General features: G+C 47.7%; 2 protein-coding genes across 2 annotated transcripts; both read left to right on the top strand.

Moving 5' to 3' along the window:
* The first annotated feature begins 1,966 nt into the window (after positions 1-1,966).
* Positions 1,967-12,802, top strand: maml1 (mastermind-like transcriptional coactivator 1). The gene is made up of 5 exons (XM_028959570.1): positions 1,967-3,221; positions 6,679-7,908; positions 9,905-10,135; positions 10,532-10,667; positions 11,150-12,802. The coding sequence occupies exons 1-5, from the start codon at positions 2,895-2,897 to the stop codon at positions 12,109-12,111; spliced, it is 2,886 nt and encodes a 961-aa protein (XP_028815403.1). The 5' UTR covers positions 1,967-2,894; the 3' UTR covers positions 12,112-12,802.
* A 3,305-nt stretch (positions 12,803-16,107) lies between these two features.
* ltc4s (leukotriene C4 synthase) lies at positions 16,108-19,718 on the top strand. The gene is made up of 5 exons (XM_028959683.1): positions 16,108-16,218; positions 16,997-17,096; positions 17,199-17,269; positions 19,164-19,245; positions 19,341-19,718. The coding sequence occupies exons 1-5, from the start codon at positions 16,161-16,163 to the stop codon at positions 19,477-19,479; spliced, it is 450 nt and encodes a 149-aa protein (XP_028815516.1). The 5' UTR covers positions 16,108-16,160; the 3' UTR covers positions 19,480-19,718.

The raw sequence follows: 19,718 nt of genomic DNA, 5'->3' as shown, positions 1-19,718 counted from the left end.
TCAAGCCTGAGATCATAGAAACCTGCTCTGTGTCTCAGTTTTTGACCCTGGTAAAAACTTGGGTATTCAACTCTTGACCTCAGGAGCCTTGGGGATGATGAGAGACTGTAGGAAATGCCTCCTTCCCAGTGGGAGGTACTATGGCTCTTCCTGCTTCCCCCTGAGTCAAAGACATGCGTTCTCCTTTTGGCCATCTTGGTCAACAGGTAGCGCCACTCATGTCCAGAAAAGAAACCATTACAATTCACCCCTTCACCCCTCAAAATAAAAAAAGACAACAATAGGCTAACATAAAGTAGGCTGCAGTATGGTATTCATCTGATTGTTCTGCAATTTACACCTTGAAAGATCCACACATATTAAATCATTAAAATGTCTTATATTAATATATCTATATTAATTTTAAAGAAAAATCAAACAAATAGTTTTAGGTTTTCTGATTGCATTATGACATATATAGTTTTCCTTGTATTCCTTTAAAATGACATTTTCAACTTTCCGATAACTGCCGGCTGGCTGTTTTAAAGAATAGTCAAAATATTTATAAATTGTTCACTACTAAAATTCAACATTTCGTCGACCTTAATGTTGCTAAATCAGTGTTACTATGTTGCTGTGTGTGACAGTGTTTTTGTTTTAGTTGAGAGATCGGAACGTTATGGAAACATTTTTACAACGTTGCTGTGTGCGATCGTTTTTGTTTTGTTTTCGCTGAGGGGGAGGGAGATCGGAACGTTACGAAAATGTTGTTACAAAGTGTGTGATAGTGTTTTTTTTTTCGCTGAGAGAGATCAAGAGAAAGGGAGAGATCGAAACGTTACGAAAAAATTGCCATGTGCGATAGTGTTTTTATTTTTGCTGAGATAGAGAGATCGGAACATTACGAAAATGTTGTTACAAAGTTGCCATGTGCAATAGTGTTTTTTCCGCTGACAGAGATCACGAGAGAGGGAGAGATCAGAGCATTAGGAAAACGTTGTTACAATGTTGCCATGTGTGACAGCGTTTTTTGTTTTCGCTGAGATCGAGAGATCAGAACGTTACGAAAACGTTGTTACAAAGTTGCCATGTGCAATGGTGTTTTTTTCGCTGACAGAGATCACGAGAGAGGGAGAGATTGGAGCGTTACGAAAACGTTGTTACAAAGTTGCCATGTGCGATAGTGTTTTTTTCCGCTAAGATAGATCGTGAGAGAGGGAGAGATCGGAACGTTACGAAAACATTGTTACAAAGTTGCCATGTGCGATAGTGTTTTTATTTTCGCTGAGACAGAGAGATCGAAACGTTATGAAAACGTTGTTACAAAGTTGCCATGTGCGATTGTGTTTTTTTTTCCGCTGACAAAGATCACGAGAGAGATCAGAGCGTTACGAAAACGTTGTTACAATGTTCTCGTGTGCCACAACGTTTTTTTCCGCTAAGATAGATCGTGAGAGAGGGAGAGATCGGAACGTTACGAAAACATTGTTACAAAGTTGCCATGTGCGATAGTGTTTTTATCTTCGCTGAGACAGAGAGATCGAAACGTTACGAAAACGTTGTTACAAAGTTGCCATGTGCGATTGTGGTTTTTTCCGCTGACAAAGATCACGAGAGAGGGAGAGATCGGAGCGTTACGAAAACGTTGTTACAATGTTCTCGTGTGCCACAACGTTTTTTTCCGCTAAGATAGATCGTGAGAGAGGGAGAGATCGGAACGTTACGAAAACATTGTTACAAAGTTGCCATGTGCTATAGTGTTTTTATTTTCGCTGAGACAGAGAGATCGAAACGTTACGAAAACGTTGTTACAAAGTTGCCATGTGCGATTGTGGTTTTTTTTCCGCTGACAAAGATCACGAGAGAGGGAGAGATCGGAGCGTTACGAAAACGTTGTTACAGCGTTGCCCTGTGCGTTAGGTTTTTTTTTTTATCGCTGAGGGAGCGAGAGAGAGAGAGAGGGAGAGAGAGAGAGAAAAAAAAAACTTGTTTCAAGATGGCGACCGAGAGCTGCCCGTACACTGGAAAACAATAGAAACGGCACAGTTCTCTGCCGCGGTTTGTTCCGTTTTATTTTCCTCCATCACTCGTGCAGCGCGCCTAGAGACGGGGACGAAGCCCGACTGGACGTTCCCCCCCCCGGGGAGGACTGAAATACCCGCGTTCATTTTTCCCCCCACGCCAAAGAAAGTGAGCGGATCATGCTGGGCTGGTTAGCCGCCAGGCTACATCCGTAGCTTCCACACAACTTCGCTGCTCCTCTCCGCCGAGGATCAGCTGTTCGCCCGCAGTCGCCAAACTTGGCGAACCCGCTCTTGTTTATTTTCGGACATTTTTCATGATCTCGTTCGCTTTTTTTTTTTAAAATCGCGTCGCGTGTATCTTTTTTTTATTGTCGAGAGTCGGACAAGTCGGTCGCTTTTAAAGACCCTCAAGAAGAAGAAGGGAGGAAAACTTGTGGAGATTTTTTTGTTATATTTTATGAATTCTTCTCGGCAGGTTACACGCCGCACCTGTTTAATTCGCTACTGAAACTCGACCTCTTGCCTTCGAAATGGATTTATTTTTTCCATTCATGCTACTTTTTTTGCACCGATAGTTTGTGAAGTTTTTTTTTCTCGCGTTTTTTTTTTCTTCGTTGTTTCGTTTTTTTTAATATACAAAGAAAAAGAACCCCGTCTGGTTTTTTGCTAATATATATCTATATTTTTGGTGATGTGCAACTTGTGATAGTTTTGTACGGTATCCGCTGCGGAGTCGCGGCTCTCCGGAAGATGGTGGCGGCGGCCGCGTGTGTTTGGTGAGAAGAGGCCGGTGTTGGTGCGGACGCCGAAGCAGCAGGGCCGGGCCGGGCCGTCCCATTGTCGCCCCGTAGCCGCAGCAGCTCGACGCCGAGGCCCCCGGGGCGCTCGCCGATGATGGCCGACTTCGTGGTGCCGCGGCACAGCGCGGTGATGGAGCGACTGCGCCGCCGCATCGAGCTCTTCCGGCGGCACCACAACAACTGCGAGAGCCGCTACGACGGCACGGCCATGGAGCGGCTGGAGCTGGAGCGCCAGCAGACCTACGCGCTGCACCAGCGCTGCCTGCAGACCAAGGCGAAGCGCTCCAGCAAGCACCGGCAGCCCCCGGCCGGCTCCGACCAGGCGGCCCCGAGGGGCTCCGGGACCGCGGGCTCCGCCGCGGAGCTGGCCGACAGCGGGACGCCCGGGGAGCAGAGCCGGAACAGCACGCTGATCGCGGTAGGTGCACCCCCAGACTGACCCCCCACGGTCAGACAGCCCCTTCGTGTCGAGTCGTCGCATATCTTCCAAAACAACTGTCACGACCCGAGGTTTATTCCCCGCAGATGGGGGTTTAAAGTAATGACTTTCAGCCAATGTGAAACTTGACTGTAAACGTGAAAGATTATTTCATTGCTAATAAATCAGGTGCACCCTGCACATTTAAACTATCGTTCTAAAGGTCAAGGGTCATGTAGAAACCTCCTTGGGGCCTTTAAAAAGGCATCAGACCTGCAGTCCAGACACCCTTCCCGTAAATGACTCGCATGTCAGCGACGATTAATCTCAATGGGTGTTAGTAGCCTAGTGGGTAACACACTCGCCCAGGTTCAAATCCCACTTACTACCATCGTGTCCCTGAGCAAGACACTTAACCCTGAGTGTTAAGGGGGACTGTCCCTGTAACTACTGATTGTAAGTCGCTTTTAATAAGGGCGTCTGGTAAATGCTGCTGTAAATGTAAAAATTTCCAGCGATGAAATCGACCAAATTTGCACCAGTACAGGATCCAGTGCTTCGTGCAGACTGTTGTTTTCTATTCAAACCCCCCCCATGGTAATAAACGGAAACTCGCAAAATGACCAGTAGCGTGGATCGTAGATCCGAACTACGTTCCCTAAACTCTGAGTGACCTTGTCTTTTTCCGGAGGAGCGCAGCTCCGCGCTTGTTTACGCGTGCGTGGTGTGATGTCAGGTCTGCTTACTACGAAACGTTCCTCGCCTCTGATGCCGCTGAGGGCGGCGTGACTCGAACCCGTCCCGCCCCTGGATGAGTCCCGGACTGATCTGACTATTCTATGTGTGACCCATATCCTTTAAATACAGTTCATTCTCGCCCCTCGTCATCAACCCCACCTCACTTTTTAAAATTCTAACATTAGCTTTACATTTCATATTTACAGCATTGTAGGGCTGCAACTATCGATTATTTTTGGAATCGTGTATTGACGATTTTTTTCATCGAGTAATCGGATAAATCATACTAAGCGTTTTTTAACAACTCTATCAATAGTGTGTTATTCAACATGAAAATCCCCTTAAAATGAGCAAACAATTGGATGTTATTCCTCACCAAAAAAAAAGTTTTTTTTTATTCAAACTCGGCGCTTTTATTAGATCAAAGCTTAAAACCTTTGGGTTGCTGGCTCCTGAAAAAAAACAATGAAATTCACAAACATAGGTTAGCCTATTTGTCCTTAGTTTTATTTTAATAAAAAAAAAGGAAAAAGGGTTTTACCCCCTGCTATAGCCCATCTGAGAATAAAGAGGGGGGGGGGGTATAAAGGTACAAAATAGTAAAAAGAAAATATAAATAAACAATTCAAGTATTACTAATAATCCAACTTAAACAATACAGTTCTGCTTCCAGTTGTATCCAGATTAGGTAGGTAGGTGGAATGGTTGTCTTTGTGCAATGTTATGTGCAAAATAGAGAGAGAAAGAGAATTTGTCTTATTGCATGTGTGTGCAATGGATGTGCAAGCCTGCGCCGCTGTGATGTACTTGGTACTTATCATGCCTGGTCACTATCGACTCATAACACAAATAATTACAAATAATGTACGTTCTAAGAAGCGCTAATGTTAGTTAGCAATCATAAAAATACAATTGGATAAGTGCGGTTTACGTGAGGATATTTTCGGTTAAGGTGCTGTAGCATTGACTACAAGTACTATTAATGTAGGCCAGGTCTGTTTTACAGTGTATACACCGCACTATGTTGTCCACGCAATGTAAAATGGTCTCACGCTTTAGACATTTTATGACTTTTACGCACAGCGTTATCTTCATTTTCCGCCAATAAATCGCGCCTCCTTAAATCTTTGAAATTCGCGTTAGTTAAAACAGTCCGTAAAACGATGATTCCGGTGCTGCGCAGCTCCGCGGGAGCGATACGATAATAGGTGGACTTTGGTGACGAATTAAACGAAGCTTCGAGGCAAAGAATTTTCCTCGAACATTTTTTGTAATTGAATCATTCGAGTTACTCGAATAATCGTTTCAGCCCTACAGCATTTACCAGACGCCCTTATCCAGTGCGACCTACAATCAGTAGTTACAGGGACAGTCCCCCCCCTGGACACTCGGGGTTAAGTGTCTTGCTCATGGACACAATAGTAATAAGTGGGGTTTGAACCTGGGACTTCTGGTTCATAGGTGAGGGTGTCACCCACTAGGCTACTACCAACCTTTTAGCTCGCGTGGGGTTAAGCGGCCCTCTCCCAGACCCCTCGTTTTTCTTTCTTTTTTTTTTTTTTCTCCGTTTTTTTCCCCCTTTCCGGAGTCACTGCCTTGCCCCTGCGGATCCCAGGGAGGGCCATTGTGGCGGCCGGGGCTTCAAAGGGAGACGGCGCTTTTGCTGCGCCTGGCCTGGAATTTGGCACGCTCCCTCACCCCTCTGCTGCCTCCGTGTTGCCCCTTTTGTTGTGGCCTTCCAGTCCATACACATGGTAATTAATTTCTTGTGCTTCGGGGGGCTTGCGGCGGCGGTAGTTATGGTGGTGGGAGGGGGACGAGCGGAGCAGCTAGACTCAAAAATCACTCAGACCTTAAAACAAAATGGGAGGAAAAGGACTGAGAGTGAAAGAGGAGGAAAGGAGAACCTAGGAGACACGCTTAGACCAGTTTTTCTGGTTTTCAGCAAGTCCTTCAATGAGTCACCAGCGTGCACACAACACCCTCGGCAAGCCGTCAGATTAGAGACGCAAGCCGTGTGTGTGGCGTGAGATGAAGCTAAATGTTGAACTCTCGACTGAAATGTTCTGTGGAGGAGCGTAAGTTTGCATGAATAAAAAAAAAAAAAAAAAACGAGCGTTTTTAAGATTATTGAGATTATCATCCACGTTTCCAGATCTTGGACACTTTTTTTCCACCCACCAATCCTGTGTTGAGACTGTTTAAATCGGGGGAAAAAAGGAGCACAAGTGGCTCATCAGTGTCATATAAGGAAGCACCACTAGATGGAGCTGGAGCTATGGGTGGGGCGTATGACCATAAAGCAATACTTTTTTTTTTTTTTTTATCATCATCCCTTTTTCGGGATGCGGTTATCCAGAAACTTGTCTGAGTTTCTCTGCGATTTCCCACCGCTACTGTGAACATGTAATGGGGTGGACCGGGTAACTTCGTTTTAAGGGCTGTCCATTTTCGGTTTAAATGCAGGATGGAGGGAATTGCAGCGAGACTCTTACGGTAGGCCTGTTAGGGGATATACTTAATATTAATAATGTCCAATGTGTAGCGTATTACCACAATTGTTCCTTAATGTTGTTTCTTGCTGGTTATTCACAACACGAAGGCCTTATGACGTATTCATTATCATAATTCTATATTATTTATTTCTCAACTGTAGTGTTTGGATTGCTTTTTTGATCTTAATCGGGACGTGAAAGTATTTGTTGTGTTTGTCCTCCAGTTACAGGAGAAAGTGAACAGGAACCTGGAGGGCGCCGGCTCGCCTCTGGGTCATGACCAGGTCAACGGCTTCAGCGATGGAGGTTACCCCCCGTCTAAAAAGCCACGCCTGGAGTCCCTGAACGGAACATCCAACGGCGCGGTTCCCCCGCTGTCCCCCCTGGACACCAAGCATGGCATAGGCGGGGACCCGTTGGTGCCCACAGGCGCTCACGGGGTCCAGCAGAGCGGCGACCCCAACGGTGTCGGGCTGCGCGACGGCTCGGACCAGCGGCTGGTGAAGCAGGAGCCGGTGGACGACATCCTCCCCTGCATGCTCCCGCCGGCCGCCAACAACAACCTGTTCCCCGACCTCAACGAGCAGGAGTGGAGGGAGCTGATGGACGAGCTCAACCTCTACGAGGACTACGAAGAAATCTTCATCGGCTTCGAGGACGGGAAGGACCCGGAGCTGCCCGCGCCGCGGCCCGCGCCGGGCCTGCTGCCGCCCGAGCTGGTCAACATCAAGAGCGAGATGTCCCCGGTGCCGGGCGTGTTCGAGCAGGACTCGCAGGGCGCCCCCTCGGGGCCGCCCATGCACACCAACTCCCCCGCCACCGCCGCCACCGCCCCCTCCCCGGCCCTGCCGGCCGGGCAGCCCGCGGCCCAGCCGCCCCGGCAGATCCAGCCCGCGAGCCTGCTGCCCCCCAAGGACCTGTCCCCGGCGCAGCAGCTCCAGCAGCTGGCGGCTCGAGAGCAGCAGAGGTCCCAGATGCAGCAGCAAACGGCCAAATTCCACCCCGCGCCCAACCACCCTTCCTCGTGGCAGACGGGCCCCTCCCAGAGCCCCCTGGGGGGCGGCAGCTTCCCGGTGGAGAAGTCCACCAGCCCCTCCATGTTCCAGCAGGACTTCGCCAAGAACCTGCTGATGCCCGGGCAGCAGCCCAACAAAGGCTCCCCCAAAGCGGGCACCACGGGGGGGTACATGCAGCCGGGCGGCCACCCCAACATGCACGGCCACCCCCCGGGCAACGCGCTGAGCCACCCGCCCACCGGGGCGCCGGCGGCCATGCTGGACTACAACAACACCAAGCCGCTGTCCCACTACGAGGCCGGCGCCCCGGGGCCCCCGAGAGGGCCGGCGGGCGCGGGGCAGAACAAGGCCGCCCTGCTGAACCTCATCCGCACGCAGCAGGCCATGAAGCAGAAGGCGGGCATGGCCTTCAGGCCGACACACATGCAGCACGCGCAGGTAACCAACGTCCGGTCCCGCTTCCTGGCGGGAAGACTAATGCAGTCACGTGGTGGCCTAGCGGTTAAGGAAGCGGCCCCGTAATCAGAAGGTTGCCGGTCCGAATCCCCATCCGCCAAGGTGCCACTGAGCAAAGCACCGTCCCCACACACTGCTCCCCGGGCACCTGTCATGGCCGCCCACTGCTCACTCAGGGTGATGGGTTAAATGCAGAGGACAAATTTCACTGTGTGCACCGTGTGCTGTGCTGCTGTGTATCACATGCGACAATTCGTGGAAGTAGCGTTGGCCTAACGGGTACAGAAGCAGACTTGCCGGTTCAGGGCCCCTGAGGGCCCCTTGATCAAGGTGCCGTCACCACACACTGCTCGCCAAGGGCGATGGGTGGTAGTAGCCTAGCGGGTAACACACTCGCCTATGAACCAGAAGACCCGGGTTCAAACCCCACTTACTACCATTGTGTCCCTGAGAGAGACACTTAACCCTGAGTGTCTCCAGGGGGGGGGACTGTCCCTGTAACTACGGATTGTAAGTCTGGTAAATGGCGTAAATGTAAATGGTTAAAAGCAGGGGACACATTTGTATCACAATGACGATCACTTCACTTTCACTCTGTGGTCTTCTGCTTCATATGCGGTTGGTTGTAGTTCACCGGACGCGGTGGGAAATGTCGTGATTTTTGTCGTCCGCGCCACCACGCGCCGTAGGTGTGATGCGACACGTCTGAGGTCGAAGCCCAGGGACGCCGAGACTGATTAGTCTAACGGTTAGGGTTAACGGTGAATTATTCATCGCGATTGGCCCGGCGTAGCTGCAGATCTACATTCCCGTTAACCCTTTGATACGAATGTTTGTGCGACGGCTGGTTGCCTCGAATTTTGGACGTCGGCCACAAACTTGAGGCTTTGTCAAGAGTCACTGTTCTCTCTGCTCGACTTTTCCCCACGCTTGTTCCTTCGCTTACGTTAATAATCACCTCACGAAGCTGATGTATGATGATCATTACAAGATACTTAACAACTTGGGTTAAAAACGTAGCGTCGCTTCTGACATTTAATGATTTACATTTACGGCATTTACCAGACGCCCTTATCCAGAGCGACTTACAATCAGTAGTTACAGGGACAGTCCCCCCCCTGGAGACACTCAGGGTTAAGTGTCTCTCTCAGGGACACGATGGTAGTAAGTGGGGTTTGAACCTGGGTCTTCTGGTTCGTAGTCGAGTGTGTTACCCACTAGGCCACTACCAGCCCTAATGATCTGGTCAGGTTAACGGTGGAGTTTAAATCTACACAAGGAGCAATATTTAGGATTGTTGCAGTAATCTGGTGCTTTTGTCCCTGCGAGTCTGGCACCGCGGGGACGGCCGGCGTGTGTCTGGGTCAGGCAGCTGGTTGCTAAGGAGCGTGTCTCTCCGTCTGTGTCTCTCTCTCTCGGAGAGCGGGTGGGGGGCTGGGCCGGCCCGGGCCGGAGATCTGGGCGAGGGCAGGGACGACAAAGCGGCCTTTCATGCCCCCCCCTGACTCCCCTCCCCTGCCCCCCCCTGCTCCCCGTAAGTGTATTTTGGGATGGCGCCCCCCCCCCTGCTATCCACATTTAAATATAGCTGTTCAGACCCGCCGGTGTTTTTTTTTTTTTTCTCTCTCTCTCAGTTTCTCTCTCTTTTTGGGTCCCCTACCTTGCCAAGCCGCCCGGTCTTTGGCCGCGTGGCGCGATGGTCGAAAATACCATGTCTCCGTGCAAGCGGAGACGTCTGCTGTGGAATTCATTTTTCATTTTTTTTAGCCCCCAACATGCGTGCAGATGAGTGGGTGGTTTGGGCGTCGGAAAAATATTTAAAGTTCAGTGTCACTGAAATGAATAATTCCTAAATAAGCGAACATCAGTGGGTTTTAGGGTCAGGTGCATCGGGACAGGAATGGACCGTAAATATCGGAAATGTGCGCCTTCTGGTGGAGCCGCGTTGTCACCTCTTCAATCTCCTTCCCTTCCGCAGGACCAGGGACCGTTCCCCACCGCCCCTCACGGCCCGGGCCCCGGCAACGCCATGGCGAGCCAGCCAGGGGCTAGCGGGATGGGTGGTAACCATGGCAACCCTGCGTACTTGAGCGGACAGGTGGCGCAGGCGGCGGTTCTGAAACAGCAGCAGCAGCAGATGCAGCTGATGGGCCAGCCTAAGCAGTTTCTGCTGGACCAGAGGCAGCAGCAGCACATGATGGCTGAGCAGGTGGGTGCAACACTTTCTACACCTTTCAGAAATGCGGCGATGCAGTTTTAAGTTGCCTCTCTTTGCTTGGAATCATTCGCATTTAAAATTCCACCATTACCCCATTTGAAGCTGTGGTTGGTGAGGGTCTCGGCAGAGTCTTCCTGTCTCAGTAGGTCACAGGTCCGCCATGCACGCTGGTCATGTCTGAGTGATAACAGTGAATCGTGCATGAACATCGACCATAAAGCAAGCCGACACGGCGTCCGAAAGCGTGCAGCTCAGCGTTCCAGAGGGGTCGGCATTTCACAACTTCCCGCTCGGCCGGTGTTGTGGGCCAGCAGAGGGAGCTGTTGCCTTCTGAATCCAAGTCTTCAGTGCTCACGGCCTCATCTGGGTGTTGTTTGCGCCCGTCAGGAAAATCAGAGGCAGCAGCAGGAGCAGCAGATGAAGAGGCACCTGACCCGACCTCCTCCGCAGTATCAGGACCAGTCGAACCAGCCGGCCAATCAGAATCCATTTCAGCAGCAGTCTCAAGTGCCCCAGTTCCCAGGTAAACATGCTGCATGGCGCAGAATTATGGCTCCAAAAGGGAAAATCTCCCTCTCACACACACACACACACACACACACACATATATATATAAAACCATTGTGCATGTATGTAGACACACAGTCCATTTCTGGATATGATTGCGGTCTTTAGGGTTACGGTGCTGTCTTGACCCATGAAGGCTTCTGCTATAATATCGCCGCACGAGCAGCTAGTCGAACTTTATCAGTCGGTGCCGTTATCAGTCCGCAGGAAAACGAGACCAAGATGCAAAGCGTGTTTACGCCAAGCTTCATTTGCATGGCAAAATGTGTCGGATGCATGAATGGCTGCTTTTGTGTGTGGCAATAGTGTCTTATTATTAATAGAATGACTGGGTAGTGGCGCATGTAGACTCGGGTTTGTCCCTTGCAGTATATTCCAGAACCTTCTACTTGTGTCGTTAAGGTTTATCTAATAGTCTTGATCTTTCCGTCATTATAGGCACGGCTCAGCCAATGGGAAACGTCAACCCCCTCAGCGGTCCAACACCTGGAGGTCAGCGGATGTTCACGCAGGCGCAAAGCATGATGGGAATGGGCGTGGGGCAGGGTGGTGGCCCCGCCCCTGGTGGCCCTCCGGCTGCAAGCCAGGCCGACTTGAGCCTTGCGTGTGGAGGTGGGCTGGACGTCCAGCAGGTCCTGTATGGCAATATGGCCATGCACCCGTCCCACCCAGGTCAGCGGCAGCAGCAGCCCGTGGGCGCCATACCCGCCGCGTACCGGCAGAACATTCTGGCGCAGCAGCACCTGAAGAACCAGGCCAACCCGGTCCTCCTGAAGCAGCAGATGGCACGCTTGCCCAGCAACATGAACACGGCTATGGCCAATTCTATGCCCGGCACGATGGCGATGCCCACACAGACACAGGCCTGGCAACAACAACCACAGCAGGGCATGGGCAGCCAACCGTCTGCCAGCAACGGCGGCATGACTGCTGGATTTGGCAACCCCAACTTCCACATGCAGCAGCGGCTGCCCAAGATGCCAAACAGCGCCCCTTATGCGCAGCCTCCCATGGGCGGCAGGGCCATGGGCGGAATGAATCCGGCACAGATGATGCCCGCCATGGCCCAGCAGAGGCCCAACAACCCCACTCTGGTCCAGCCGCAGCAGCAGACGCAGCAACCAGCGCCACAGGCCCAGTCTGTCCTGCCCGACCTGACCGCCTTCGGTCAGCCGCAGGCCGGCCAGGTGCCCAACCGGGCAGCCGGCATGCAGTGTAACCAGGGCTACCAGGTGACCAGGACAGCCAACCAGCAGCTTCCGTTCGGCTACGGCACCCAGGCCGGTGCCGGGCTGCCCAGCTTCCCTGGGGAGAGCGACCTGGTGGACTCGCTGCTGAAGGGTCCGTCGTCGCAGGAGTGGATGGACGACCTGGACGAGCTGCTGGCCAGACACCAGTGAGGGACAGGCCGCCTGTCCCTCTCCCGAGACTGTGAACGCCGTGAACCGTACGAACACTGTGCAAATCTACGAGTGTGTGTTCTGTGGAAACACTGTTCTTCTCTCTCTCTCTCTCTTTGTGTGTGTGTGTGTATACCACGTGTATATACCGAGATGTGAAACGGTAAAACAGGAGCGCAATCCTGTTGGTTGCGAGGAGGGAAAAAATTTTGGATTCCCAAACTAGGAATAAGCCGGAAAATCCAAACACTTTACTACTGAACCTGTGGCTCAGTAATCAACCACTGATTTTGAATCACGCAGCCAAACGGACGTGTTCGTGAACTGCCTCATCGCGGAACGTAAGTGGTGTGCCGCGCCAGTTTTCCCCAGTTCGGCATGGAAAGACGGGGATGTGTCTGGTACAGCTGAACAGCAGGTGTTTTCCGAGGTGCTGAAGTATCACGATAAACACATTTGGTCAGTTTTAAGGAAAGGGTTTTTTTGTAGAAAAGTGCTTGACACTACAGTTCCATAAATCAAGTATGGGTTTAGACCCACATGCAGTCAACACTTGTTTTGAATGTGTTCGTTTATGCCATGCACTACATTCACCCCCCCCCCTAAAAAAAAAATACCTCCGACAAATTATTTCAATTTTTCTTTTTTGCAAAAAAAAGGTAAATGTTTTATGGAAATGTTTTATTGAGTTCTGCAGACTCTAGACCTGTATATTTATATAAATATATATAAATATATACTTTTTTTTTTTTTTTTTTTTTTTTTTATGCATTTCCTATTGTCCAGGAGAATTTGGAACTTATTTTTATATGTATATTGTTCCTAATTTTTTAAGTATTTTATACTTTTATTACAATTTCTTGATAAGCAAGAGTATTATGTAAATATAGTTCTTTAGAAAAAAAAGTCGTTTTTTTTTTTTTTTTTTCTTTGCATCCTGTGGTTTCTGTAGAAGGCGAATGGGGTGCCTTGTTTATTGCTTTTATATAAAAGTTCTTTACACTTAAGTAAGACAACGCAGTCATAGCAGTGTGCTGTACATAAACAGTGCAATTAAAATGCAATTAAAGCTATGGGACAAAATGTGTATTATGTCTAGATTTGAAAAGTGGAATTGATGTTGCCGACCTAATTTCAGAGCGTAGGTTGCGAAAGCCCGCTCGCCCCTAGTTTTTTCAGTTTGACTTTGTCACCACCAGCAATTATTGTCCAGAAGAACGGCGTGAATGCGATCGAGACCGGAAGCTCAGTCGGATAGGTGGGTGCAACATCGAGAGAGAAATTTTGAACTGCATTCTGTATTCTACTGGAAGCCAGTGGATCAGGGCCAAATACTGGGCTAATGGGCTTAAAACCTTAACCAGCTGCAACCGAGAGGGTAGAAATTTACTGATAAAATGGCATGACACGGTCATCAAATCAGACTGGCCTAAAAATGGCTTAAGTCAAACGAGCATTCGTAGTTCGTAAGGGCAGCTCTTAACATTGAGAGCCAGCTGGTCCGAAAGTACCTCTGTCCTACTCTTGAGATTTAGGGCACTTTGGGCTAACCGCTGTTTGACTTTGTCGAAAGCATTTGTGTGTGGATGTCAGAGAGTCTTTTGTGACTGGTAAGTACATCTTGGTGTCGTGAAAGTGAAGTGATTGTCATTGTGAAACACTGCAACACCGCACACGGTGACACAACCAAACGTGTCCTCTGCTTTTAACCATCACCATTTTTGTGAGCATATTGAATATTAGTCTCTTTTTCTTTTGGCTATGCAATTCTATTTAACACAGTCAATATAGTTTAAGTATCTAGTAGGACAGACAAAAATGTTCTTTTGGTCAACCCATTTCATAACATGCTTTAAAACATGCTTGTCTTATTTTCATTTCAGTTTACGTGTTGAACCTTTGTGACTGAAATAACGTGTGGTTTTGATTTGATACCAAGTTGGTTGGCTGGTATCGATGATATCGATCCGATACTGAAACTTTACACAAAACTAAATGTGTTTGGAAAGTCAAACTAAAAAGTGTCTTGGATGGGAAGTACTACGAGAGCTCCAAAAAAAAAAATTTAAGTGCAAATCGACTAAAGTGCAAATATTCACACTGATTGATTTTGCATTGTTGCAAATTCCTGAATGGATTGATAAATCTATGACTGGAATAGAGGAAGTGGCGTCATCTGTGCACAGGAACAGAAATACTGCATAATAATGAGGCGATTAAATAACATGAATGAAGAGACATTTTAGTATAGTTTTTATTCAACAATTCTGCACAATTTATTTCTTTATAGTTATCATCATGTGACCAGCAGAACATTACAACTGTTGAAACTGCAGTCAACAGCTAACACAATGTTATTAGAAAAAATGGGATTCTTTTGTATTGTTTTCTTTGTTTATGCATATTCCTTATTTTTTTTGAAATTTCGTAAATGAACAATTAAAACGCAGACTAATTTTGCGTTCAAATAAACTTTCAGCTTTTCAAGCAGGCTATTTTGGACCAAAAAAAGGATGGTCAAGGATGCTTTAATAATATTTAAAATGCCTGGGGTGAGGTCTGTGTAAAGTGCCTTTTACTGAGCACGATGGAGTAGTATTGGAAGGGCGGGACGTGTCTTTTTCGACCATTAGTGAAATCTACCAGAGGTGAAGGGGGCACAGCTCTGCATTATAAACAGGGGTCTCACAGTTGGGAGGGACTGTACAGGCCGTAAAGCCCAAAAAAACGGTTCACACCTCTGGCACAGCAAGAAATAATGTCCTTCAATTATGCTGATTTGAAGAAACCATGTTAGAAAAATGACTCCTTTTCACCCTGCGAGGCGGCTTTTTGAAAGCTGACAAGGCGTGAAGATGTACAGGCCCATAAATATTGGGACGTCGACACAATTCCAATGTTTATGGCTCTACTCACAACCACAACGTTTTTCATCGCAGAATTTCAGCCTTAATTCGGGGGCATCTACGTCCCGATCAGGTGAACGGTGTAGGAATTACAACAGTTCATATTTGTGCCCTTGCAAGTCCGTACAGCATGAAGTCTGGAATGCATAATTAACCCAACATTGTCTATCAAAGAAGGTGCAGACTTCTTAAAGGAGCAATGTTATCAACGGAAGGTGAACAGATTGGATTAAAAGCCAGACATGATTACACCGACCTCTCTCTCTGCATTGGCCCTAGAGAGGCGAGGTTGCTAATATTAACATCGTCTGATACTAGAAGGTCCCTGTTCATGTGTCGGTGCGTCTTTTTTCAAAAAAAAAAAAATCTCCGCAAGCGTTTATCATATTTGAATATGAAACAGGCAAGACATTTCTGAAGAATCGGGAAATAAAGTCCACGCGGACCTTATAGGAGGTCTAAACGCAACTGGACATGCAACTCATGCGCCGGGGAGCAGCATGCGGGGACGGTACCTTGATCAAGGGGACCTCTTGTTATGTACTTAACAAAAAAAGGTGAAATAAGTGAAAACATGTTTTATATTCTAGTTTCTTTGCTCTGATTACTGCTTTGCACACTCTTGGCATTCTCTCGATGAGCTTCAAGAGGTCGTCACCTGAAATGCTTCTCCAACAGTCTTGAAGGAGTTCCCAGAGGTGTTTAGCACTTGTTGGTCCAGCTCACCCCAAACCATCTGGATTGGGTTCAGGTCCGGTGACTGTGGAGGCCAGGTCTCCACTTTTTGTTAAGTACATAACTCCACATGTGTTCATTCATAGTTTTGATGCCTTCAGTGACCAACGTAAATGGTCATGAAAATAAAGAAAACACATTGAATGAGAAGGTGTGTCCAAACTTTTGGTCTGTACTGTACTGTACAAGGTATTTGATTCCGGTCAATGGTATAAAAAAAATCATCAACAACAATATAAAATATAGTAATAATTTTATATACAGAAAAATCTGAGTCCGGGGAGGGACAGGTCCTGGATGGAGGGCAGGGGGACACCCTCTCCTGTCTCCACACCATACTGTGATGGACCGGCGGCCGGAAGTCGCGGGCGGGCGCGCGCACGCCAGAACGCGCAGCAGCGGATCGCGATGCAGGAGCAGGTCGTCTGCGTCGCGGCGGTCACCGTCCTGGGCGCGCTGGAGCAAGGTAGGGCAAGGAATGAATTACTAACCACGGCCGCGGGGACTGCTGTAAAATACATGGACAGTAGAGGCTAACAAATAGGAATAAATACATAAATACAAATTAGGGAGAGATGAATTAAATAACATAAAATGCATAATGGATAGATTGATATATAGATTTAAAAAAAATTAGACCTTTAAAAATGAGAGAAGCGATATAAAAACACATTAAGGGAAAACTTGGAAAAGTCTTGGAAAGCGATTTAAAGGATAGGCTTTAGAATGTAGGGGCAAATTTCAAGTCAAGTGGCAAACAATAAGAAGGCACCTTACTGCTTAAGGTGACATCGGGGGATGTGGAGGGGATCTTAAGGATCTAGGAGTTGGCTGACAAATGAATCTGTTATGTAGGGTGGGGCAGTGGTTAGATAACCCCCAAGAACTAGGGCATCTAGGGCATGTAATGTTCTAACAGGACTCATTGTTATAGTACAGTCTTACATTCCTGTCAATTCCAAGGAATTTAATTGAAAAGTGATGTTGCCAGGTTGGACTTCATATTAAAAAAAAATATTACTGTGGATTTCATGAAATTTAATTGAAAGGTGATCCTGGAGGTTGCCAGGTTCAACTCGACATTAAGCAAAATCAGATTTTATAGCATTTGGCACCTCGATAAGAATACAGAGAGAGACGTTGTCCTTCCCAGTGGACTGACAATACATATTTAGTTGCCAGTCCACAACACACACATTCAATTCATTTTGTTCCTGGAGTTAAAACGAATTTCTGTCCCACAGCCTACTTCTCCCTTCAGGTGATTTATGCTCGGCGCAAGTATTCTGTGTCCCCGCCAGACACTGCCGGACCCCCAGAGTTTGAGCGCATCTTTAGAGCCCAGTGGGTAATCCCATCATGTGGCACAACGTGTGTCAGATATGTCATAAATTCTTATGCCGTACGAGTTGTTTTCACCACAGTCGCTCCTCTGTCCTCTTTCAGAGCAAATTGTGCGGAATACTTTCCCATCTTCATTTCCACTCTCTGGGTGTCGGGACTCTTCTTTAATCAAGGTATGTTTGAAGAGCCCTTTAACATCAAAAAGCTTGTGAGAAGGTTACTGGGATTCTAGTAGTAGTTGGATTTTGTACACTACTCAAAAAATAAAGGAAAAATTTAAACAACGCGATCTAACATTTACAGCATTTATCAGACGCCCTTATCCAGAGCGACTTACAATCAGAAGTTACAGGGACAGTCCCCCTGAAGTGTCTTGCTCAGGGACACAATGGTAGTAAGTGGGATTTGAACCTGGGTCTTTTGGTTCATAGGCGAGTGTGTTACCCCTTGGAGTAACTCCAAGTCAATCACTGTCCACTTAGGAAGCAACACCGATTGATTTCAATTTCACATGCTGTTGGTCAAACGGAATAGACAACAGTTGTATATTATAAGCAATAAGCAAGATAAGGTCCTGCAGGTGGTGAACACAGACCACTTCTCAGTTCCTATGCTTCCTGGCTGATGTTTTGGTCACTTATGAATGCTGGCGGTGCTTTCACTCTGGTGGTAGCATGAGACCCCTAGAACCCTCACAAGTGGCTCAGGTAGTGCAGCTCGTCCAGGATGGCACGTCAAGAAGGTTTGCTGTGTCTGTCAGTGTTGTGTCCAAAGCATGGAGGCACTATCAGGAGACAGGCCAGTACATCAGGAGACGTGGAGGAGGTTATAGGAGGGCAACAACCCAGCAGCAGGACCGGCCACAAATATGCTTGTGTCTGCTACAAACGGTCAGAAACATGAGGGTGGTATGAGGGCACGATGTCGGAGATCGATGAGGAGATCCCTTAGGAGACCGTTCGCCACCTTATCAGGAGCATGCCCAGGCATTGTATGGAGGTCATACAGAAACGTGGAGGCCACACACACTGCTGAGCCTCATTTTGACTTGTTTTAAGGACATCACATCAAAGTTGGATCAGCCTGTAGTGTGTATTTTCCACTTTAATTTTGAGTGTGGCTCCAAATCCAGTCCTCCATCGATAAATTTAATTTCCATCAATATTTTTTGTGTGATTTTGTTGTCAGCACATTCAACACCACATGTAAAGAAGAATTTAATATAAGAATATTTCATTAATTTAGATGTAAGATGTCTTATTTTATTTTTTTGAGCAGTGTATTTCTAACATATCTAACACTCCTTTGGGACTGTGGTGCAAACAGGATTAATACGGCCAAAGGCGATAAGACAAAAAAACACTGTATTTTGACTAGTAGTGAGTTCCAGTTGTAGAACAGAGTTTAGGACAGCAATACAAAGACACCAAGACAAAGAAGGTCGTGTTATATACAGAAATCACAGTGTAAAATGTTTCAGTTCAGGTTGAGGAGTCTGATGGACTGAGGGAAGATGCTGCAGAACCTTTTTCCAGATGGGAGGAGGTGGCGAGTGGGGTCTTTGTGGGCCTTTTTGCTGTAAATGTATCTGTCTCCTGTACTTTCCGCAGTGAAGTACCATCATAACCAAATTATTTATCTTGAACTCGCGCATTTCCCTGTTATGTTTCCTGATGTTCCTGTCCCACCAGGGAGACGATGCGTGTGTGCAGGACTGTTCGTCTTCATTGTACAATATTAGCAGGAAGTTGCATGTCAGCAAATGATGCACGGTCACAAAATAACTCAGATTCTATCAGTAAGATCATTCGTGTGGGTGGATATATATGTATGAGGAAACCGGTGCCTTAAATACAAATCCATCATGCCACATTTCATGACATGGGAAGCAATGAATAGGGTCTTTGTCCCAGTCCACCCCTGCGTATGATTCAAAGGGAATGCATGTGTAATGCATACCATGGATATAAGTCAGTCTGGGAACATCTCTGCTTGTTATTATTCTTACTCTGGTTAGAGAGTTTCATTTTGACGATGAAGTAATTTATGTTCTATTTTGTGTCCGAGTTGTCACAGCTTTAGTTGGACTCCTGTACCTGTATGGACGCTATCGGTATTTCTGGGGATATGCATATTCGTCGCTTGGAAGGTAGGGGGCGCTGTTTCACTATGATCCTCTCTCCCCCTCTCACTCCCTTTCCATGGGTTCTTCTGATGGGAGAGACGTGCGTTGTTCTTCTGCAGGCTGCAGCCCCTCTACTTCACTGCGAAGGTGCAGTGGCTGCTGATTGGCCTTTCGGCCACAGGCGTCCTGCTCTCCATGAGCCAGCAGTACCTGGGCCTGGACCTTCCTGACTGCCTCTTCGGCATCTTCCTGCCGTGAGGAACAGTGGCGGCCAATAAGCAACGGAGAAGAAGTGACATATAAAACATGTCTTGTAGGATTTTGAGCATGTTTCCTTGGTTTTTGATTTGATTAGTTGAGATGGTCCCTGGTGTTTACGGCGTCACAACGCTGGGCCTGTTGTAGGCGCCTTCCCCACTAGATGGTGCTACAACTTCAAACGATCAGCAGCAACAACAGATGATAAAATATAATAAAAGAAAACTTTGCAGGATTAA

This window comes from Denticeps clupeoides, chromosome 18, assembly GCF_900700375.1.
Source record: "Denticeps clupeoides chromosome 18, fDenClu1.1, whole genome shotgun sequence".
In the NCBI taxonomy this organism is placed as follows: Eukaryota; Metazoa; Chordata; class Actinopteri; order Clupeiformes; family Denticipitidae; genus Denticeps; species Denticeps clupeoides.
Note: the sequence above shows the minus strand (reverse complement) of the source record. Positions and strands in the feature narration are given on the sequence as shown.